We start from the raw sequence: 25747 nt of genomic DNA, 5'->3' as shown, positions 1-25747 counted from the left end.
TGATTATATACCCTTAGGAATACACGTCGTGGTTTTACCTGCGGAAAATGTATATAATCAGAAGGACAATTTCGTCGGATTGATCGAATTAAATTGAAGATTGCCCGTATATGAATCCCCCGTGAAAGCAGATTTTTTTCTTTCTTGATACACCTTTTTATTTTTATTTCTATGTTTTATTATTTTTCGTTAGTCAAGCTATTGACAATTAAATGTAATATATAAATAATGTAATAAAATGTAATAAAAATAAATCATGACACATTAAAAAAATATTCGTTGCTTTGAATATTATATCCTGTACAAGATAGCTTGATCTTTTTGACAGATGTAAATTTTTCTGATCGACATAACTTTGCAATGACGGACATATTATTTTCTTAATTTTAAAAATTGTAAAAATATTTATAAAAATACAATACAAAAGTTCCTAAAAAATCAAGCGTTATCCGAAAATTTTAAGACTTTTTCTATTATTATATTATTGCTTCAAAGTAAAATTTAAATAGAAGCACTAAAAATAATAGACGCTTGTACAATGTTACATCGATCGGACGGTAGGGACGCGAATAACAGGCAGTAACTGCTACAAATATCGATTACAAAAATCCTTATTAAAGATCATTGTTAAGTTATTGTTACGAACGGGGTTCCTTTTGGTTGGGGTTTCTTTGGCTAGTGGTTAGGGTATCTTTAGCTGGTCTCTCTTTTTAGAAAAATAAGTTCAAAAAAAATTAATTCTAATTTGAATTACGCATTCCATCGTTCCATCGACTGTTTTATAATTGTTTATTTTCTGTTTCTCATCACTAGCCCGTCTATAAAAAAGATCAAGCTAACTTATAATATAACTAAGGTATAAACGCAAAATTTTGACGTTTGCGATAAACGTAAATAAAAGCAAACGTCAGTCTAGTAATTGTTGTATATCTTGACAACATACAAATCCGCTGTGTACGATTAAATATTAACATTTTATAATGAAATACGAATAGTTTTAAGACAGTAACAGAAGCTCACGACAGTGTGATTCTGTACGAAATCACTTCGTATCTCGCTCGTGAAATATTGACAACCGACTTACAGTGACACGCCATTTTGATACGTGTATCAAAATATAAATTTTATAGTCAAAGTCGTAAATCACATTCTGACATTTCAAGCTCATGTTCTCCTTTTGGAGCTCATTCCACCAAGCTGCTTAAAATTGGGTCGGATATACATGTAGCAGTTTTGCCGCATACATGAATTACAAATGTTAATTAAGCACGTGAAAATTTAGCGGTGCTGGCCTGGGTTTGAACTCGCAGACATCAGTTAAGATTCACTTGTGTAACCACTGTGTCATATCGACACTCCTTTCTTGCATGCATGCATTTTCTAGTAAAATTTCTCCTTAAAAGAGCAGACGGTCGCTCTATAGTGAAATATTTATAAGCTATGGCTGTATCGTAAATATTTACTTACAGTGCAAGTTTAGAGTCATCGATGCTTCCAGAGTAGTGTGATCCAGTTTCGCGTGAGTTGCTTTGCACATAAGCACGCGTCCGTCATGTTCCATCCTAGGCGTCCAGCGTAGAATGGATATTGTCTCGTTGCGATCTTCGGAAATCTGAAGCAAGTGATACGTGAATTATTTAATACCTACTTTAAAATATTTATACCTTAGCTTTATGTGGATAAGTTTGAATTTAATAATTCTGTTTTTATATTTGTAACTTGTATGTATTTATATTATGTGCGAATAAAATGAAATAACTCAAAATACAAAAATTCTGATACCAAATTATTGAAATTTTTAAACAGTCCAAATTATCTAATTACATAGCCTCATAAAATGTTTGCTAATAATAATGCCAACAATAGCAAACATATCCTACGATTAACAGTGGATTGACAGGGAGGTGTTAAGAATATTAATGTCACTGTTGTAATCAAAATGGTTCACTCAATTAACTATAAACCTCAACAAGAAAAAAACTAATAATTAATTATTAACATAACTTTGACTGGGCTATTTAGAAACTGATTTCAAGGTCAAGATTAATAAATAAAAATAATATTTAAATTAAAATCTGCATTCCACTTACGTGAACACAAACTGTCAAAATTGTGCAGGTGTTATATAAACGAAGATGGTTGTTTATAAACTTATTCATAGTCAAACCTTTTGCGGATCAGTCACTGCCATCTGTTTATCGTCTAGCCACCAGGTGATGATCGCTGTTGGTCTCGCGCCCACAGCCCTGCACGCCATCTCGGTCTCCTGACCGACGGACAGCGGTTGTTCACGTGCCAATATTTCCACAAGCAACGGTCGCACTGGGAACAAAATACATTTAAATTTTCATCAGTACTTTGGCACTAGTTTCTGGTTGTGCTGAAATGTTCCATAAAAACCCACTGACATACTTATCAATATTATCTCAATGTTTATACGGTGACTTGCGAAAACTAATACATTTCCTAATTATGTAACAAAATTATTAACGGTATAAACAAAAATTATTTTCTCTTTTAAATCTTAGTACCTTCAAACTTCGCTTTTATCCAAATTATTCATATAGAATGGCAATTGAAGCTACAATAAATTTACATGATAAGTCAAATATATCATTTCTAAACATTTTATGTAAATCAATCGCCAATCGTTACGTGACTGAGCCTAGGCTCGCTGGTCTATTTGATCGTCTTCCTTTAAAAAAATATATGTGAATAACGAAAAGCAAATATAAAAAAACCTTTTTCATTTATAATTCTAATACAAAAAATAATATGGCTATTATCCACATATTTTCAATTTGCTACATGAGGAAGCCTTTTTAATTTTTTCCCCGTTGAAGCGCAATGCGAATTTCAGTGGAATGTTTCATTAATATCTCACTATAATGCAGCCGATGAAAAATTCATGTTTTCGAATCATGAATGTTTTGCCAACGCTGTATGAGTGTAAATTTACAAAAAAATATATAAGTTCACATATTCTAGTTCAATATAGAAATGAGAATCTAGATATTTAATTATAATTCAATATTAAAAATATACTTCTCAAAGTAATTGTTTTATGTAGACCTTTATTATTTTTCAACACATCGAACACAATTTTCTTGATAATATTTGTTAGTAATATAATTTGCAACTTTGTCATAAATAAGGAGTTAATCTTCTTATTGTTAATACGATGTAATATAAAATAATATAATATATATAATAGTATAGTAGTATATATATATATATTATATATGTATAGTATATAATATAATAGTAATATAATATAAATATTATTTGCAGTATATGTAGATAAATCATAATTGAAAGACATGAGTAGCGTTTTTTTGGAGATCAAATATCAATATTTTCTTATTTTTAACAAAGAATATTAAATGATTGGAATCACAATACAACAGCAATCACTACGATTTGGAGCTAGGGCTTTTTAAACCCGTCTGGATAGATACAAAAAAATATTTGTATTTATTAACCTTATCTTAGCCACATGCTCCTAAGGTCTGAGCAGTACAAACGTAAAACATTTTTTTTGTATAAAACAGCGTCATAAAAATTTTGTATGAAAATGATATATACAAACGTCTTTACCTTTTTGCTCGTCCTATTCTTCATAGAGTATGGATTTTTATAGTGAAAGCTATCAAAATGCATACTCCATGCTTCATTTAGCATTAGCAGCCCGTAAATGTCCCACTGCTGGGATAATGGCCTCCTCTCCCTTTGAGGAGAAGGTTTGGAGCATATTCCACCACGCTGCTCCAATGCGGGTTAGCGGAATACACGTGTGGCAGAATTTCGTTGAAATTAGACACATGCAGGTTTCCTTCACCGCCGAGCACGAGATGAATTATAAACACAAATTAAGCACATGAAATTTCAGTGGTGCCTGCCTGGGCTTGAACCCGAAATCATCGGTTAAGATGCACGCGTTCTAGCCACTGGGCACATACAGACATTACAGAATTCAACTTTTTTAATTTATAAGAAGTAGTCATCATTTAATTAGAACTTAAGCAATAAAGAAACGTTTTCAATACAGAGAATGATTTCAAACGCACTAAATATATTTTTCTGTGCAATTTCTGATAACAGCAATGTTAATGAAAAACCGTCCTCAATTCATCGTCTCAAAGGGGATGTACTGTGTACGATAGTTTAAATATTTAGACCATAGACGTATTCATCTCTCCTTAAGAGACGTACTAAAGATAAAAATGAAATATTATGAAACTTGAAAACTCGACCGATGGTAAAAAAGTAAAGTCAAATAAAAGTGTGTAAATGTCCCACTGCTGGACTAAGACCTCTTCTTCTATTGCGGAACATGATAAGAGTGAGTTTCGCCACGCTGCTCCAATGCGGGTTGGTGGATATGTTACAGGAATTGGACGTATCTAATTCCTAAAATCGCACGAAAATGTGTAAAATAAAATATATTAGACACATTTCCTAGGAAATCTATACGTTTCCTAAATAGCAATCGGAAATGTAAAACATTTGAGATATCAACGGGTACGCTGCGATAGCTGGGCGAGGGGAGGGTATATTTAACGAAAGTTTGATTTTATAAGAATAATATAAGTCGATTTTGTGATAAATACATTTTGAAAGTTACTAGATAGTTGATTTTCGGAGCTACGGTTAGTAAGATTATTATATTTTACGATATGATTGTTACCTGAACGTTGTTGTCTCAACGAGTGCCTTAATAAAAATATTATTCTCATTTTAACAACGTGTTTTATTACAGAAATCATTATTTTTAATTATTTCCTAATACGATATTGTAATTATATACAATTCCTAGGGATTGTACACATTTCCTAGAACAATTAAGTATTAAATTGTTTTTTAAAACAATATTTTATATATTTCCTAAATAGCTTCGGAATTGTATAAATTTCCTAGCATTTGTATACAATTCCTAGATTTCATACATTTCCGGTAACAGATACACATGTGGCAGTATTTATGAGAAATTACGCGCTTGTTAGGTTTGAACCCGCAATCATCGGTTAACATGCACGCATTCTAACCACTGGGCCATCTCGACTTCTGACCATCGATATTGGCTTGTAATCATACAGAACATTGAACCCAAATAGTTAATCTATATTTATAGAAAACTATAATTTAAATATTTATTCATATAGCCGAATTAGTAAAACGGAACACGATAAACAATGCCATTATAACGTACCGCGGTCATAGAACAAAGAGCCACTAATGTCTTCCATTAACATTAGTTGAAATGTGAAATAAAAACTAATAATAAAACGAAACGTAGGTAAATAATTAGAGTGCATTATATTTATCTAACTTTTACTTAATGTTGCATTAGAAAATGTTTTTATTAAAATAAATCCATTTAATATGAACAAACATGAAAATTATATTACAATTTTACTATTACTTGGTGGTACTACCGACTGGATTTCGACTGTAAGCCGATTACAAATTCAATTTAAATTATTTTCGATTCGGTGTTAACAAAGTAGGGAAAGGCAAATTAGGTGTATTTATTACATAGCAACAATTGTATTGTTGTATTGGGTTTGAAAGGATGGACCAGTATAACTAAAGGCACAAGGGACATAACATCTTAAGTCCAAGTGTCGGTATGCCTACCTATGTCATAGTAAAATAAAAAGAGATCACTCTTTATCTAAGCACTCGACAAACAACTTTTATGATGATTAGTTCGTCGATCGTATGAAATTATAAGTATGCAAATTTCATTAGTGCTGTAAATTATAAAAGAAATATATGTATAACAATGTAAGGAAATTATTCCTTACTTATGCTTTATGATATATATACTAGCAGTGCCCGCGACTTTGTGCGCGCTTGAATTTAACAAAAAAGTTATAGTTGTAGCCTAAGTTACTCTTTATTACATCAGCTATCTGCCAGTGAAAGTCCTGTCAAAATCGGTCCAGCCGTTCCTGAGATTAGCTAAAACAAACAGACAGACAAATATTGAAAAAAAATGTTATTTTGGTATATGTACCGTGTATACATACAGAATATGCATTTATTAAAAAGCGGTTCTTTTAATTTTACAAACAGACACTCCAGTGTTATTATATGAGAATAGATTATTTTTAATATATATTAAAGTAGCAAGACAAGACATATATATTATGTCCGGTGTTATCTTACCATCAGCCCATTCGCCAATCTACCAACCAAAATAACTTGTAGCCATGATATAAAACGGACACGTCCAAAGTCGAATTCAGCGAATATAATTCGACTTGTTTTATTTAAGCGATTTATTGAATTGTCAATAGAGTTTAAAATAGAAGATCATAAATTAAATAATCCATTAAATTATCTCACGGTCTCATATATATATTCTAGTCGTATAATTAGACTCAGCCTTCGCACAAACCTTTATGATTTTATCGATATAGAATTATGCGATAACAGTTAGTGGGACTAAAATAAACTAACGAACGTCCCTTAGTTATCACAGTATTAATCATTTATCCACGCCCATCGCACAATGGAATACATTAGGGCCATTTTTGTTTTCCGCGTAAAGGCATTACCAAGAATTTTTATACAGACACGGATTATGTAACGAGTCATATAATAATAATGGAGAATAATTTCCCGCTATTTCTGGGCGATGATGTTATAGCAGAACAAAGGATCATACAAATAAAAACTAATGGTTCACCGACCGCGACTGACACAAAAGAAATCCGTAAGCTGTCGTCACACCTGAAGTAATCCGGCCGACATTCGAGTTGATCTAGGTTAATCATCTGGTTTTACTTGGATTTCGTTGTGCAATAACAATCAATGAAAAATGAAAATGTATTTGTACGATATTGATTTCTACTTTCTCTCCCTCTTTTGTCTGTATTATTATTGATCTGCTGCATTCTAAGAAAATAGACAATGTATTGCTATTAGCGAGATATTTATTATAAGCAGAGATCAAATTCACTACGTCGGGAGTCATTATTATATTAATCACCGGGTCAGTTAGTCGTTTTTCATAATAATTATTATTATAAAGTCTATGACCCCGCGGATACATTGTGTGTATGTTCAGTCTACAGAATTTTACAAATAGATTGTTTTCATTACATTATCTTCCAAAAGTCTAAAGAATTTTATATAAACATATTATGTAAATTTACCAAACCCACATGTGTAAAACCCACGCAAATAAGGCAGAATTAAAATGTAATTTTTTAGGTCGCTAAGAATATCTATAAAAAAGAGGGTTATTTTAATAAAATTATACAAATGATCTGATAGTATTTGGTTACCACTACTCATACGCGTAGGCGCTATATTAATAACTAACCATTCCTTCCAACTCAATTGGGCCACCAGAAATGGGTAGTAAATACACCGGCTCACTTCTTCCCTTCATCTTCTTCCCAGGTAGCCTTGCACAAAGGTAAGGCTACGAAGTAAAGTACTTAGGTACTTTACTTTTATTCACGTCAATTAGTATTACTTAACTGCAGTCACGTCTCGAAAACCAGGTAATCCTTGCGAAAAATTCAGGAAATTTGATTGCCTTTTGTGGTTCAACGCAACTAGGAAATGTAATTTTGTCATGTTTGAAAAATTTTTATAGAGATGGATTTTGTATACCTCTTTACTTGCAATAATCATTTTCATTTATATTGATATTTACATATATGTATATTTATTATGTTTAACGATTATTTATATTGGTACAAATTTTTAGCATTTCTCCAATATTTATACGTTATAAATTATCATAACAGTTGGATATATTGTATAAATAACCATTTTGATACATATTGTGTATTTAACTCGTATATTGTATTATAATATATATGTACAAGTTATAGATACAATATTTTCGAACAATATTATGAGATTAACTAAAAAAAGTATGCAATTTTATGTTCAATGAAATCTTGTATACGAATTATAAACAATTTAAAAAAAACTCACGATGACTACGTTGGAAAACGTCAATCTTAAATGCGCGTTCAACTCATGGATTATAAACATAAATTCAACAAGTACTTATTTAAAGTGAGTATTGTAATAAAATACACAAACAATATCAATAATGATAGATAACAAAAAGCCAATTCGCCTGTAATGTCATTTAATTTTTCTGATGAAATATCACCTAATTTTGTACCACGTATGGTCTATGAACAATATCATCTTAATTATAAATTTCATTGCGCTCCTTTACAATATAAGATAAACAAATTCGATATACAAAGAGAACGTTAAACAAAGTGAATTAAAAAAAAAGTAAAAAAGTCACCATTCTTCACGGAATATGTCGAGAATTTATTTACAATGCAATTACATAAATAATGTTGTTTTTTGTTTTTTTGATATCCTTAGGTTTATTTTAATTTATCATAATAATAATGGTAACACTGATCGGAAATTAGAGTTTTCAGATTAGTATTTTAATACGTTATATCTCAAAAGTCAGGGTTTTATGTCATTCGAACATATATTATTTATCTTTTAGCATTAGCAGCCTGTAAATTTTCCCACTGCTGGGCTAAAGGCCTCCTCTCCCTTTGAGGAGAAGGTTTGGAGCATATTCCACCACGCTGCTCTAATGCGGGTTGGTGGAATACACATGTGGCAGAATTTCGTTGAAATTAGACACATGCAGGTTTCCTCACGATGTTTTCCTTCACCGCCGAGCACGAGATGAATTATAAACACAAATTAACCACATGAAAATTCAGTGGTGCCTGCCTGGGTTTGAATCCGAAATCATCGGTTAAGATGCACGCGTTCTAACCACTGGGCCACGTCGGCTCGGTCGATAGCGAACATATTTATAATAATATTATTCTTTAACACACAATTAAACAATATTTAATTATATCGTCACAGTAAAGTAGCAGATTGTAAATATCCCATTTCTGGGCAAATGTATCACGTTATTTTGAGATGAAGATTTGGGAGCATGAATGTGGCACATTTTTAATCATATAAACCATTTATTTTTGCTACACATACATATACATAGCACGTATATACACATAACACGTATATACACAAGAAAATAATTAAATTCAAGGAATACAGTGTAGGTAACAAGGGGTTCATCTCAGTATATGCTGTGCTAATGCACAACACTGATTTTCAGATGGCCCCTGACTATTGATTGAACATAAACACACACGCATTTTTATCTGATACATTTCACGAAATTTCATACATCGCGGAGTACAAGATAAAGTATAAAAATAAATTAAACGTATGAAAATTCAGTGAAACTCGCACGAGATCCCGCGATATTCAGGTAAGATTCGCATGTCCTAACCGATAGCCTCGGCTCTCCCCATAAGGTAACATCTCGGAATTATATTGAGATTTGTGATATGAAGAAAAAGGGTGATGCAATAAATATTGTAAAAATATGTCTGTATAAGGGATTTTTGGGAGACTTTCAATACTCAGCATATGTTATATATATAATACTACCACGCCCCGGCTTTGCATGGGCGTAATTTATTAATAAAGGAAATAATATGATATAACTAGAGATATGCTGATTATAACTTTGGCCGACTAACTAACCTTACTAATCGGCAAGACCGATCACGGTTGATTTTTGCTTTCTACGGGTCAAAGCGGTGTTTTATAATATAGTATTTCACTGAAGTGAAAGAACTTAAGATTAATAAAATAAAGCTTAAGATCTTAAGATAATTAAAATGTAATCATGTCAAAAAGAAAATCTTGATGGATTTTTTTAACCAATCGGATAATGATTTACGTAAATTCAAGTGTAACCACCAACGACCAATGATATATTTTCTAAATTTAATTAAACTCCTATATATATTTTATCAAGAAATATATATAATAAAAAAGATAGTGCGCACTCTTTGCCCAATAGTCGCCGACTAGTCGCCGACTACGAATGCGGCCGGATCTTCGGTTTTACCGACTAGTCGGATCTTTAGACATTACTATAAAATGTATACTCTGGATATTTATATTTAATCAGTGAGTGGTATTTTGCTTTTATATATAGGTATATATTAGACCAATAAATCGAATAAGATAGATATCCTATTTATGTGTAGTATGTCCTTTTTTAATATTTACCAAAAATTTAATAACACAATAAATAAGTATTGGAATTTAAAATTTTAATAATTTACAGTTTTACGACAGACGTAAGTTGTTTAAATAAAATATATTGTATATATTTTGTTTCGAAAGGGCTTATTATGTCAATGTAGTCGGAGAGAAAATTGTCAGTCGAAGCGCTTACCATATGAGCGTTGCCAATAATCCTATATAAGTTGAAATTTCTGTCTTCATATTAATCCAAGCTTTGTTGCATTCAATTTAAGGTCACTTGAAGCGTTTCTGATAACGTTGCAATATTTAACGAGAAGTTAATACTAATCTATACTCATAGTATAATGAAGAGCGTAAACAAAGTAACTACGGCTCCTATTTAAAAAAATCTCTCACCCTTTGAAAAGTACCGGTAGTTTTTTAATTAAGCATATAATTATCATTTAAAAAAGGCGTTATTTGGATAGTACACTTAGATGATGGTACAGCTTCAACGCCGATGAAATGGCATCGACAAAACAAGCTTGTTACATTACGCATGTATTTAATAACACTAATTTGGTTATTTTAAAGATATTGGAACTAAGCGCTATGATTAGTCAAAACATAATCGTTTGGATATTGCCATTGGTTAATTAGTATAGTTAGATTGATTTTATTGGTTAATATATGTACACAAAAAACGTCTGGAACATTATCATTCGTAGTTTATCGCTTCTTTGTAAAGCTGTTTTAATAAGCAGTAAACATGTTTAGTAATAACAGTATAACAATTTCAATGTTAAAGTTGTAAGTGACATTCGACCCTACCACTTGACACGTCACGCCTAAGCGTGTCAAATGTTTAATTAAACATAAATTGTCGGAACTCATGTAAACATTAGTTAATTCTGTTATATAAACAGATGCATATTATATTATTTTAATGATTTTAACTAAAAACTAGAACTTTTATATAATTTAAGTATGACCTAAAATTATAATTTGATCAATTAATTTTAACTTATTAAAACCTCCTTGCTCAAAAACAATTATTATATGAAGGTTTGTTTTAAGATATTACCTTGACATTTAAGTAGAAACCCTACCAATGGTTAATTAGTCTAATGTTTTAAATTTAATATCGTACAATTATGAGGTATTTTAATATAATTTAAATCGCCTCTTGTTAATCATTTATTCTATATCCATTGCTAAGTTCTAAATTTACCTGAACACGTTTTAAAGGTATAAAATATATCGTTTATTTAGATAAGATCACTTAAGTAAAAATTAAAAAGTTTAATTAGTAAATAAATGTAAAACACGAAGGTATATTTAATTAAAATAATCGTTAAAGAGGTTCCTCTTTTGGAGAAAATTTGGGCACACGAAATTGACGAGTATGTACTTCCTGAAGAATATATTTTTGTATAGATTTTATGAAGTTGATAAATATTAAATGGACACACAAATTAAAGTAAATGTATAACGAAATATTGCTGATACATTAATCGTAGTCAACACGAAAAATCAAAATCAACATTTTTTTTATCTAGAACGTATTGACTAGTAATGTAGGAATAGGCTATATCTCGAATCTCGCACTAAATTTTTTAAATGATTGTTGTCCAAATTATATATCTTTTTTTATGAAATGAACGTACGTATGGATTCAAAATCACTGCCATAACACCGCGTATGTATGTACATTTGCAACTCAACTCAACATTTAAGTTCCCAAGTCAGATCGGTTCAGAAAACCGCCGGCATAAATTGGTTCCACTGAGTGGTTATGCGAGGCAGAAAAATACCTTAAAGATCGCGCTGGTGTAGATTTCCGGACATCGAGTCGGGTCCGAACCCTCATAGGGTTGGCGGGTTCATTCTGACGCGGTAAAATTATAATTATTAATGACGAGGTGATGTCCTCGCCGATATTGCACAAACACAGGTGCACTATATATTCCCTCACACTCACAATCCAATGGTACACCAAATCCGACTTTTTCTTTGCAATGTCACCTTATAAATAGAAATATAAAAAGCTACTCACGATACAGCTGGATTTGAACGTTGACCCTTAGTGGTGGAACCAGCGCTGTGTTGTCTGCTGTGCAGGTATAGACTGCTTCGAAGTATTCCCTCTGCAGCTTCGGTATTCTTAGCTCGAGCAGGCTGAGTCGGGTCTCGTCTTCAACTGGGTCCAATTTTGATATAACTTTGTCGTCCCTCCACCAGCGTAGTCGTGGCATTGGCTTACCTATTAATATTGGGTATAAGTTTATAAATTTATAAAAAACAAATCCGAAACATGCAATTCTGCTCATAGATAATAATAATACTTTCGATTCGTCATCGATCCGACGTGAGTTTACTGATGTATTGTTATTGTACTATACACCATGTACTACGCAGTAATGTTGCATCAGATCGACGTCATTGCTGGGTTGGGAATGGTTTATAGACTAGAGAGAAATATAAAATAGCCTTATTTTATGTTTTAGGGCGCACGAGAGTGTAATCGCAGCTTAAGCTTAGTATTTAATCGAATAACCGTCTAAAAATCTAGATCTGTTCACTTTATTTTTACATTTCAAAATCTATATAGATCTATTCACGAAGGCGGCGCCCCTTTTCCGATAAAATGTCAGCGTGCATGTTTTTTTTTTTCTATTTTATTGTCTTTATTCTAATATTACCAATCTCACGCACTAAGACATCTCATTATTACGAACGTCACTTTGCATTAGTATGCAAATCGACAATTTAACATAAAGGATCGCGCCTTTTTGAATGAATATTTGTCTATTTATTTTGAAACAGATAAAAAAATATTTTTTGGTATTGGATTGTGCAAATCTGTCTGGGTGGGCAACTACTCATCATACAATCTACCACAAAACTGCAATGTATTGTTGTGTTTAAAGGGCCCCCCTTAAACCGGAACACAATGAGGTGAGGCAATGTAACTACAGGCACAAGGGACTTAACAATTATTTATTATTCAACATTCAGTACCAATGTCTTTGGGCAGCGATGACCACTTACCATCAAGTGGCCCATTTGCCAGACTTACCTATGACATTAAAAAAAGGAAGCTTGAGTAGATTTTAGAGCTATAATCCTATGCCATTCAAATGTCCTTATATTATAGTTCAAATATAAAAACAAATTGTGCGACGTTATTACTCTACCTAAAACCGTAATTATAATTATTATTAACAATTTGCATGCGTCGACATGCAAGTGGACAAAAAGCGTCCTTTTGTACATACGACTATTAGGTCACATTGTGGTATTTTTAAATTAATAATAACGTTTAGCGGGTCACGGCTGGTTCACAAAAGGTCGGAATCGCTGCTATTCTGATTCCATTGTGTTTTGACGTGAATAAAAGTTAAATTTTCCAGACGATTATAACGTATATGATAATAGAAATAGTTCAAATGTAGTTGTTCATTTCAGACATGAAATTGATGCATTGTGATGAAATTTGTTATTCACTTTACATGATATAATCGTTAGCAATGATATTAAAACCTCTCCTCACCTCATTCTCGAAATTATAACTCATTTTGTTTTACTTTGTAAAGTATTCATTTTTACTTGATGATAACGTTTTGTGCAATGTCTTCTAGGTAACAATTACTCATCAAAAATTTACCGCCAATCAGCAATACTTAGTGTCTTTTATTTATTTTTTAAACCACATCGAAGAAAACAATTAAAACTTAATTTAAATTCGTAATTATTTTAAAACGATATGTTATACAGTGTGTTATTAATTTGTTATAAATAATTTCCAAGGAAACGTAATTATTTTAACTATTTTAAAAAGAAACGAGATGACCCAGTTTGTACAAATTACTTTGGGTTGATGCAACATTAAATTTGAGTGATAAAAATCGCTTTGTAAGAGCGTGGTGGAATAACTAAAAACTAACTCCTCAAGTCGGATGAAGGCTTTTTACAGAAGTTGGATGATTACGTTTATATTTTTTGACCAAATTTTAAGGAGGTCATAGGTTCGAGCTCGATCCATACCAAATGTCATCAAATTCGCTTTGGTAGTTAAGCCGTGGAAACGTAACGTCTGCTCCGTCGCCTACTGTCTAGTGTCTACTGCCTAGGCAGACAGAGTTACATTCACATTAATAATATTAGTATACATAACAATATATTCTAAATTACTATTAAAAAAAAATAATGCAAATATTAATAGTTGTATTTAATTTTAAACAATTGACTTAATATATAGGAAAATATGGTACCACATAGTCGATATGCAGTCTAGTTTTACCTCCACTTACAACACAGGTAAGCTTCAAGCTCGTATCTTCAATGTACGGTCCAGCGACTCCTATCACTTCCTTATCGCTCTCATCGAATATTTTCGGCTTCTCGGGTAATTCTGTGAACCAAAAAAAGAGTTTTTAGAGTTCGATTTTAATAATCGTAGTTAGTTCGTTAAAAAATATATATTAAGTTGTTGTATAATTTTGAAATAAACTTGAATTTTGATTAATTTGAATATATTTATTGCCCATGAACTAACTAACACAAATAGACTCATGAAACGCAAAATAACACAAATACAATTCTGGACTCAGTCACGTGGCAACGTTGCAAGTTTATTTTTATAATTGATTAAATCGTTAAGTTTAATCTGCTGCTATAACATTCCTTTGCAAATATAAAAAAAAAAATCTCTTGTGATATTTAACCCTCCAACTTTTAATATTTACTTAATATTCTTTCCCTTGATGGCTTTGTGCAATCCCGTCTGAACAGATATAGTTGTGTTCCAGTTTGAAGGGTGAGTTAGTGTAACTACAGGCATAAGGGACATCTGAGTTCCCAAGGTTGGTAGCGCACTGTCGATGTCTTAATGCGAGAATGTATATAAGCGATGGTGACCACTTACGATGTGGTAGCCCATTTGCTCTACAAACTTGACAGTGGATGCCCATTGTTCGCTCGATCTCAATAATATACAAATAATTTATTTTCACGACCTCCGTGGTCGAGTATTGTGTACACCGTTTTCATGGGTACGTCACTCCGAGGTCCCGGGTTCGATTCCCGGCCGAGTCGATGTAGAAAAAAAACCTTAGTTTTCTATGTTGTCTTGGGTCTGGGTGTTTGTGGTACCGTCGTTACTTCTGATTTCCATAACACAAGTGCTTTAGCTACTTACATTGGGATCAGAGTAATGTATGTGATGTTGTCCAATATTTATAATTTATAAAAATAAGTTTCTTGTTCCAGTTTCACAGAAAATTGACTAAGTAGATTGATATAGAGTTTGGATGTTGTTGTAATTTCTAGTTTCAGGACAGACAATTCTTTTGTCTGACATATTATAGAATGTTAATTATAAGTTGAAAAAATAAAATTTGTCTTTTACAGTTTCTAATTCGAACGAATCAGTTTTAGAAATATTTTAATAAACAGAACGTCGACTAATGTTATCTACAGTACGACGCAACAGTATAGATATAAATTGATTGAGAGAAGAACAATCCGTATTATATCCATCAAAGTTAAGTTTTATGACAAAATGGGTAAGATCGAGTCGAGATCGAATTCTCTATTTTTAAAAATGCAGCAATTATTTTTAAAGCAATACGATTTTTCAGCTCTGCCTTTGTTATAAAGAAAAAAATGAAGTGCTTTAACTGATATCATTACTTCGAAACAAATTGTAAATCTACGCAAATAATTAATATAGTGAGTCCAACTGAAGCCTTCATTGTTAACAATAAATCTAATTTTTGTTTTCATTTTTCGAACAGGCATAGAAAATAGGGGAACAGATTGCCCCAAAAACAGTTATAAAGAAATAAACACGCAAAAAAGCAATTTACGGTCGAGCACAATCCAATGAATCCAATCAAATTACAATGATATTGTCAGAGGAAATTTTCACATCGTATTGGACAATAATAACTCAAACAGCCCAGTAGTTAGAGCACGTGGATTTCAAGCGAAGATTGCCGGTTTGAATTTTGAGGGGCTACTAAACTATTATGTTTTTAATTTGTCTTTACAACTCATTCAAATTGTTTGTTAAAAAAAAATATATAAATAAAGCATATTATTCAACACAATAATATAGATTATAGTCTAGTATAACCAACATAATATATCTCAAATCTAGGAAAAGAGTTATTATTGAGTTTCTTGTCGGTTCAACACGGTAGAATCTGCACTCCAATCTGGCGGCAGCTTTACTTTTAATAAAGTTTTGTAACGTGACGATTCAAAAGTGTAAAGCTTGTAAACAGTATTTTTTTTTCATATTTATACGCTAACCCACATTGGAGCATTGTAGTAGTACAAATTCTAAACCTTTTCCTAATAATTCGAAGATGAATCAGCCCAGATTTTTTGTCTTTCTGAATAAAGGATGAAGAAAAATAACATAAAGAAATTTATTACTGGAATATCTTTTTAATACTTTAATTTTGACAACAGCAGAAACGTTTCTCTGTTAAACGATATTATAAAACTTAGGATTTTTTTGTGAAAAACACATATATTGCATGAAAAGATATTCTACAGGCTGTTTCAAAGAATATAAACAAATTTATTGTCAATAAGTTATACTATATAATTATTATTTTATTTATTAATGTTTAATTTGTTTTTTAATATTTGTTTTATTATTATAAATAAATATTTCGTATATTTATTTACAATAATAAAAACGTGATAAAGAGTATAGTAATGTCCGTATTTAAGCCATTACTTATTAAATTTAATGTATATTAAAATTGTTTCATGTATTATAGGTATTCAAACTATGAATTTATCACATTAACTATTATTTTACAAGGCAGAAGAGAAGAACAAAGCTATTTTTTCTATTGAGAATAATTTTGTTGCAAAATATTAATAAAGGTGAATAAGGGATACGTTTAATTTTGTGACTATTTTAGTTTATGACTGACATATTTTCATGCAAAAATTCATGCAATGTGACATTGAAAAATCAGCAAACATCTGATCTTCTCTTGCTCTACTTTGAAAAAGGTTTTTATTGAAAGTGTGAAGTGAGGTCGTGACACGTTTAAATCTCCAGACCGACTGGTAAGTTCTTCTGAAATTGAGTTTTAAATAAGAATATTTTTAGAATAAAAAAAAACTTAAATATTGTTTGATACAATGAAAGGCTTTTAAAATAATATTTAATTTAGCCTATTTTTAAATCTAACCTAATACGAGCGGGATAAAAAATAACGGCTTAGTAGAAATTATTATGACTTCAGATTCCTTTTAGATTAAATATGTTACCTTTTGTGAGTATGATGAAATTAATAACATTTTTTGTACGATAATGGGTTCATGAATTTTTGTATAAGAGAAAATTCCATTAAATCAATTAAATTTTTAGGCTAACTTTAAATTTCTTGTAATATTTTAAAGTAATAAAATTCGAACCGTTCGAAACCTCTGTTCGCTTATGAATAATAATTTTAATACTATTCCATAAAATTATCTAGAATAAAATAAGTTTAATGTTTTATTTTTAATCTAAAACTTTATATACGCAACAAAGATTGATTTTGATAAAGTTATTTCTAAGTGGTACCAGTCAATGCGAGAGGTCTCTCAAGCGGCTTATCTTGAGGTTTAATGTTTTAAGTGACTTCATCAAAGTGAGTGCTTTAGTTAAGTACGTTACAGTTGCAAGGAATGGGTGTCTCAGAGCTTAGTATAACTACTTATTTTCAAATAAAATATATACATACATATATACATTCATTTTAATTAGGAAATAACAATAATTCTAATGATTACCTTAATAAATAAAATGCTATTTAATTGAAATAGTTAATATTCCAAATTGATCATTATTATTACACGTATAGCAGGAGCATTTAAAATATAACAACGAACCTTTGTTACGTCAAAGACAATGTCATAATCTTTATTCAATATGGCAGTGTTACTTTCTTATTGACTATCGAAAATCGCCACCGGTTGCGAAATAACAACACGGACTTGAAAAGAATCGGCGTAACAAGCTCAGCGGGCTTTTTATATCAAGTATAACAATTATGGGTTTCATTACCATACCAGTTTTTTCGAATTATTAGGTCGAAGGTTATCGGTCCAATTCTAAAGTGTGCAATCGTCTATAATTTAATTAGTTTTTAAACCTTAACGATTTTTAATATTATACAATTGAATATTTTTGAACGTATACTGAAATCTTGTAGAAACGTATTGCCCTACAATAGATGTATTAACCCTGTTAAGTCACAATTTCTGAAAGTCCGTACATACATAACATTATCAAATACATTACATTATATTTAGACAATATTTTAAGTACTTTAAATTCATATCTGTATGAAATATTACATCCTGTCGACGTGAAAATGTCTTGTTTGATTCTGACTATTACGTCTTAATTAATAATACGATCAAGATATTACCGAAAAAAGTGACATTACTTGTATTCTGATTTTAAAAACGTGTGCATTATAGTTGGTAAGATTGAGCTTAAAAATACAAAAACAGCTCTACTATATAAACAGGCACTACGCACGTTTCTACAGTATACAGATGTACTTCGCAGCTGTAAGCACCGAATAACGAAATGTTTACAATCGCCGTAGGTAAATATCATGTAACGTGAAGCCCTCAGTTTCGAAATGAAACCTCCTGTGATAAATTCGAAGCACACGAGGTGGGGTTCCATAATTGAGTTACCCTACATTAAACTTTTTTTCCTCCGCCCGTATACTGCTAAAATAAAAGCCTAGAGCCGTCCCGGACACAAATTACTCTCGACCCGAAGCAATCTCATCATCGTTATTGTAATTTTTGAGATAGCATTTTTCATTCATATTATGATGTATTTTGTTTTAAAACGGTCTCAGTTCGGTTTAAGTACCGTATGAATGTTGTAATATGGCATATTCATCGAATATATTCGCTAGAAATACCAGCTAGAACTACCGCACATAAAGTACTGAAAATTTGACTATGTATGAATTTGCAATAATTTATATTTGGACTCGTTTACTAAAAGTTAATAAAGTATTCCGTGAATTGAAAATATTAATTTATTCAAATTTAATAAACATTTAAAATTCGAATGAATCAGTTAATCCCCCCATAAGGTCAATAATAAAACGAGTTGGTCTTTTTCCTCGGGAGTACCTTCAGTTTGTCAGTATCAGTTTGTCAATGCTATACGCGAGTTCACTAGTGCATATAAAACTTTTTTTTATTTATCTATAATTTTAAAATTCTGGTTTTAATAGTGATCGATACCTTTTATTATTAATGACCGATTATTCAATAGAGTTATTTCTTGCGTCACGCTGTCTGGGAGCTACGGGCTCCCTTCGACGTAGACTGCACGCAGTACGTCTACCTCAATTACACTTATATTGTCTTTATTTCTCTTATAATGCTGCGTTCACACAACACTAGCACAATTGGATCTCTTTTATTTATGAAATATTTCTTCTTTTATTTTTCGGTAAGATATTATTAATTAAAAAATCATTATCTTGTCGTAAGAGTCGACTAATCGAGTTTTCGTGAAATGGTAGAATTCCAGCCAATTATAGATTTGTTGGTAGGTCTTAATGTAAGTCCGTCGGTATAGGTATCATTTATTTATCAGCTATACTACTCGCAAGCAGCAATACTTAGTTGTGTTACGACTTGAAGCGTATGTGTGCTAGTCTAACTACGGGCAAAAGGAATATATAACATCTTAGTTCCCAAGGCTGGTGGAGTACCAGCCATGTAAGCTATGGTTAATATTTCTTACAGCAATAAAGTACATGGACATTAAAAAATAAAATCAACCACAAGGACTGAAGAGGCTGGCATGAATAAGTAAGAAAAAGGAACTACAATTCTGCCAAAATCAGTCCTGGTCACAGACGGACTTAATCCAATTCTACGAATAACAAAATGATAATAATCAGTAGAGACCACACAGTGCGAATGTGTGGTCTGTACTCGTAGGCTAGTGCCAAATAAAAATCACATTGTTTTCAAGAGTAAAAATAAAATAAGTCAATAAATATTTGTACATTGATGAGACATGGGTTATTATTTTTTTGATATTAATGTATCGTTTATATTATTTCCAAACAATAACATACCGACATTGAGCTGAATATCCCGTTTCTTTAATACTATCGATTTCAAAAAGTTACCCGATATAATAGTTCAATCAATCTAAAGTATTGAATAACAAGTATTTTACTATGATTCATATTTTTAACATTAAACAATTTAGTATAACTCTTCAAAATATAATACTTTCACATACAACCGTAACAGTCGATTGACAATATTAGTTTAAATTCGCTATAAACACGTACCAAAGAACAGATTTTAAATTGAAAACATGAAATTTTTATCACGAGTCACCCTTCCCATCCTATTTGCGATGATACTTCACATAAAATACACCCCCTTTACATACGAAATCACTGAACATGGAAGTGGGATACTCATTAAAGTAAAAGGGGTTCGTAAAATTCACACATTTTAGTTTATTGTCTGATCGAGTTTTCAATGTACCACTCAACACTTTTTTAATTTCTTGCACCCTATTCAATATGTCTAGGCTTATTGTTACGTCCCTTCTATTTTGGGTGCTATCTTTTAATGAGTTTTCTTAAGTACCGCTCGTCTACTTAAAATGGTGGTTATATTTTTTTATGTATTTGATAGATTCAATTTAAAATTTTCGTAAAAATTATTTTCTTATTATAAAGAAAATTAGTATACAATTTTTTTGTTGTGTACACAACGTTTTCGAAGTGAAGTGTGTGTGTTAGTCAAATATTCAGTCATGTTTTCGTTGTTATCCAGATGAAAGACCATATATAAAATTACACAAGTCATGCGGATATCCTTTTGACAGTGTTGTATAACACTGTATAGAACTGTATAGAGATGAATACTTTAACGTGGATATTGTATTTTCAATCAATAATATAACTTTTATAATAACAATAATTGTATTTAACTAACATGATTTTGTATTTTTGTGAAATAATGATAAAGAGTAACTATTGAGTTTCTTGCGGGTTCTTTTCGGTAGAATCTGCATTCCGTGTTAGCTTCACTTAATATGGTTTGTTAAATGACGATTCAAAAGTGCTTGTAAAAGCCTACTTGAATAAAGTATACTTTGATTTCGATTTTTGATTTTGAAGAACATTTTGGATATAAGTTCTAACTGATTGTACAGGACTTAAATATATCTTAAGTAGTTTACTTCTCTTTGACTCACTTTTGACCAACTCTTGATCAAATAAATAAGTTCAGACAGTTTGTATAATTTACTCAATACTAGTTGTCGTCCGCGGCTTCAATCGCATTTTAGTGATAGACCATTAAGTGTTAGGTATAAAAAGTAGGCTTTGTCCTTCCTTGGGGTTCAAGCTTACTTTATATCGAATTTTATCAATTAAGATTCAGTTGCTTGGCCGTGACGAAGCAACATACAGACAGTATTAATTTCGTATTTATAATATCAGTATAGATATTATTTTACATTAATTCAGTATAAATGAGTATTCTGGTGTCATTAAGGCTAAGCTAAGCTAAGCTAATCGAGGAATGTAGTGTAACTCAAATGCTTCACATCACTATTTTGATGCGTTGTCAAAATAGAGAGTGTTGGGTGCTATTCTTAATTACTTTCGTATCTCAGTATCGAAATTTTGAAATCGACTGACAGTGATACTCTATATGGTGCATGTATTTTTTCAATGTTATAAGATTTTAAATATCATAATCAATGTCAAATATCATTTTTCTAATTAAAGGATCCTTTAAAATTTTACGACTAAATATTTTTAAACGTTACCACCCACTCATCAGATATTCTGCCACCAAGCAGCAATCTTTCTTATTGTTGGGTTCCGTTTTGAAGGGTGAGTGAGCCAGTGTAACAACGGTGGCGCTTTAGCGAAGGTAAGTGATGGTTAATATTTCTAACAGTGCCAATGTCTATGGGTGGTGACCACTTAACATCAGGTGGCCCATTTGCCAGTCCGTCTACGTATTAAATAAGAACAAAAACAGACATTTCTGTTTCTTGTTACAGAACAGCTCTACTAAAATACTTTTAGCATTATTCAAATATAATATGTGTATAAAATAATTTTTACATTACAAAATAAAGTGTCAAAACTTACATATTAAATTATATATATAATGTTAGTTAATTATATGAATCAAAAACATATATTTTTTCATTGGCCGCAGTGAGATATTAATGAAACATTCCGCTGGAATTCGCATTGCGCTCAAACTGAAAAAAAAAAATACTAAAAAGGCCTTCGTGTAGCAAATTAAAATACATGTAGAATAAAAACCACGCTGCATCGTTTGTGTAAGATTTGTAAATAAAATGTTAATTATATTTAATTAATACTGAAATCAGTTTTTCCAACATACTATTTAGGTTAAATTAATTAATTTTATTGTAGAGCCAACTGAAGGCGCTTCGGAATAGGCACCTTGGACTTAACATTTATTTGCCGGTAAGCAATAAACAAAAATCGTTATGAAGTCTGAGCTAACTAATGCAGTTAAAGGTGCATTTAAGATCCCCTGGTTAGGAGGTCTTTGACATTATATACTGTGATTATATACAATGATAAATAGTGTCATATTAAAATTCATTGACCATTTAAAATTGATGTTAAGTAATTACATTGGTTTTTATATGATATTTCATTCGAGAAGAATTGTATCTCAGTTGAAATTTCTTCAATGGAGATTAAGGTTTAGGTATATGATTCGTTAAGATGTTGTATAAATTGGCTAAAATACCACTAGAGTTGTCTGTATTATGTGCCAATGTATATTAGTATTATGATATAAACGCTTTTTGTAGACTCCTACTGTACCCGTGCGAAGTCTTTTTAATAATTAATTGTTGCATACATGGGTTAAGGAATTAAATCTGTCAGGTGATTTAAGAACATAATCAATGTTATCTTTATGACAAAATTTATATTTCAATGCTAGGATTCCTTTTTTATAAACCATCCTAATCCACATCTATTTAAAAAGATTTCATAATAAATTATGTCATAATAATAATAATATATTATTGGTCGTATTACGACATTTCATATTGATTCTTTTGAGTTATGTTATTGTGTTGCACTGCCCCTAACCTTCTCCTCATAAGGGATCCCTATCCCTTCGATTTCCCACTTCTGACCTTAGCCCAGCAGTGGGAAATTTACAGGATGTAAATGTTGTACTCGTTGTATTGTGTTAAATGATATTCTGCAACATCCACCGCATTGAATTAGAGGTATGGAAAAAGTTTCAAGCCTTCTGATTAAGATGAGAACAAATCTTTTCCCAGCAGTGGAGCTATACCCCTTTTTTTTTAAGCAACTTCTGTTAAACCTAAATATATAACAGAGCCGAATCTGGAAAAGACTTGCTATCGTGACTTTACTGAGCTATTGAAGAAATTCAGCAAGGAATTTTGAACTATAGCGAATAAAGCCATGGAATAAATAGCGAAATGATTGATATAGCTGGCGATAATAAAGTTCAGATTGGCTGGACGCCAGGCTATGCGCCATGCTACGATGAAGTTGCACTATAGCTTATTTCATGCTGGATGGTCTATGGAGTGATTTCCAAGTAGCAATAAAACAGCGAAGGTTTGATTTTTTTTGTTCTCATATAGTTTTAACATCTTAAAAAAGGTTAGTCGCGCGATTCTGATACGCTTGTCGAAGTTAAAAAGATCAAGCTATCTTGTACAGGGTCTATACCCTATAGCTATAGCTTAATCTTTTTGACAGATGTAATTTTTTCTGATCAACATAACTTTGCAATGACGAACATATTATTTTCTTAATTTAATGATTTTAAATACTGTTAAAATATTTAAAAAAATACATATAATACAAAAGTTCCTAAAGATTAAAGCGTTATCCGAAAATTTTAAGACTTTTTCTATTATATATTATTGTTCCAACGTAAAATTTAAATAGAAACACTGAAAATAATAGACGCTTGTACAATGTCACATCGGTCGGACGGTAAGGACGCGAATAACGGGCAGTAACTGCTACAAATATCGATTACAAAAATAGTCCTTTTGGTTGGGGTCTCTTTAACTGGTATAACACTTTTTAGAAAAATAAGTTAAAAAAAGAATGAAATCTAATATGAATTACGCATTCCATCGTTCCATCGACTGTTTCATATGTTATATTTTCTGTTTCTCATCACTAGCCCATCTGTCAAAAAGATCATGCTAACTTGAACAGGGTATAATGTAGCGCATTTGTCGCCTACTGTATAATCAGCTGCCATTGGATTTTGCGTTATGAAAATCATTTCTCAGAGTATTTCTAATTATAAAAACGAAACTCCTCAATTGAGTCATTGTATGAAGTTTGTTTGTTTGAACCCTCTCTTCTGAAGATCTAGAAATCTGTTTTATATCATATATATAAATGTGTATATATATTTATTAAGGTATAGTGCTGTAATGTGCTAACAACCTTAGAAACTAAGACTTTACATAAAAAAAAAAAATTGAATATATTTAATTTATAAAGTGTCTAATTTAAAATTATCATGAAGATCAAATACATTATTTTCTATTTGAATCTTAGTAAATGGATAGAAATTTTGCTAAGGTTATTTGATAATTGATAATACATTTAACGTTAAGCTGATGGAGCGTACGCTACTCGTATTTTAGTAGTCTATCCATCGTTTGTTTTTTTTTTTTAATTAATTACTTTTTAATTTTCTAACATAAAACGGAGTTACTGGCGTTAAATAGTTTTAAATTGGTCGAGATTATTACCTTCCTTCAAGTAAAAGACTGGATATTGCTTATAACTCTTTATATCGAAACTGATAGTTACTTGAAGAAATTATATTAAATGGAATACAATCAATAATTGTGAAGTAAAATGAATGTAACAGAGTTTCCTTAACAAAACAAATGTATTTTTATTATTATTATTTTTTTACATTATGGAATACACATGTATAATATACATGTGGCAGAATTTCGTTGAAATTAGACACATGAAGGTTTCCTCACGATGTTTTCCTTCACCGCCGAGCACGAGATGAATTATAAACACAATTTAAGTACCTGAAAATTCAGTGGTGTCTGCCTGGGTTTGAACTCGAATTCATCGGTTAAGATGCATGCGTTCAAACCACTGGGCCATCTCGACCCTTTTTATTATTATAATAATAATAATATATAACAACAATGTAGGTGTATAGTCACACTCATACATAAAACAGAGGGCGTAACGCTATAAGAGAGCGTCATAGAGTTTGCCGTTATGGCACACGAGTCGATTTTATTCCCAAGGCGTGCCAATGGATGTTTTAAATCAATAATGTAAAAGTAATTTTAGGTATTATATAAATATGTTTTTTTTAGTTGTAACATTGCTAGGCATACTGGCGAATGAAGTTAATTACCCAGCCCAATTCGACTAATACGCTATGTTCCTTCTAAATCCTTAACAGTAATTACCTTTAATTATTAGATTTTTATAGACCTATTGACTCACGAAGGTCCAATGACCTGAATGAGTCAATACTCACGCACCATTCCACATTTAATTATTAATAGTTAATACGATAAATTTAAGAATCTTATTAGTATTTTTCTACTGTC

At 31.2% G+C, this 25747-nt stretch overlaps 1 protein-coding gene across 1 annotated transcript in view; it reads right to left on the bottom strand.

Moving 5' to 3' along the window:
* Positions 1-25747, bottom strand: part of LOC125077960 (nephrin-like) — a 126855-nt gene that overhangs the window by 21351 nt on the left and 79757 nt on the right. Inside the window, exons 4-7 of the mRNA XM_047690095.1 lie at positions 14366-14476; positions 12119-12325; positions 2168-2322; positions 1468-1612 (exon numbers count right to left, since the gene is read on the bottom strand). Of these exons, the coding sequence (XP_047546051.1) occupies positions 1468-1612; positions 2168-2322; positions 12119-12325; positions 14366-14476 (618 nt within the window). The remainder of the gene's footprint in view (positions 1-1467; positions 1613-2167; positions 2323-12118; positions 12326-14365; positions 14477-25747) is intronic.

Source organism: Vanessa atalanta, chromosome 4 (assembly GCF_905147765.1).
Source record: "Vanessa atalanta chromosome 4, ilVanAtal1.2, whole genome shotgun sequence".
Classification (NCBI taxonomy): Eukaryota; Metazoa; Arthropoda; class Insecta; order Lepidoptera; family Nymphalidae; genus Vanessa; species Vanessa atalanta.
Note: the sequence above shows the minus strand (reverse complement) of the source record. Positions and strands in the feature narration are given on the sequence as shown.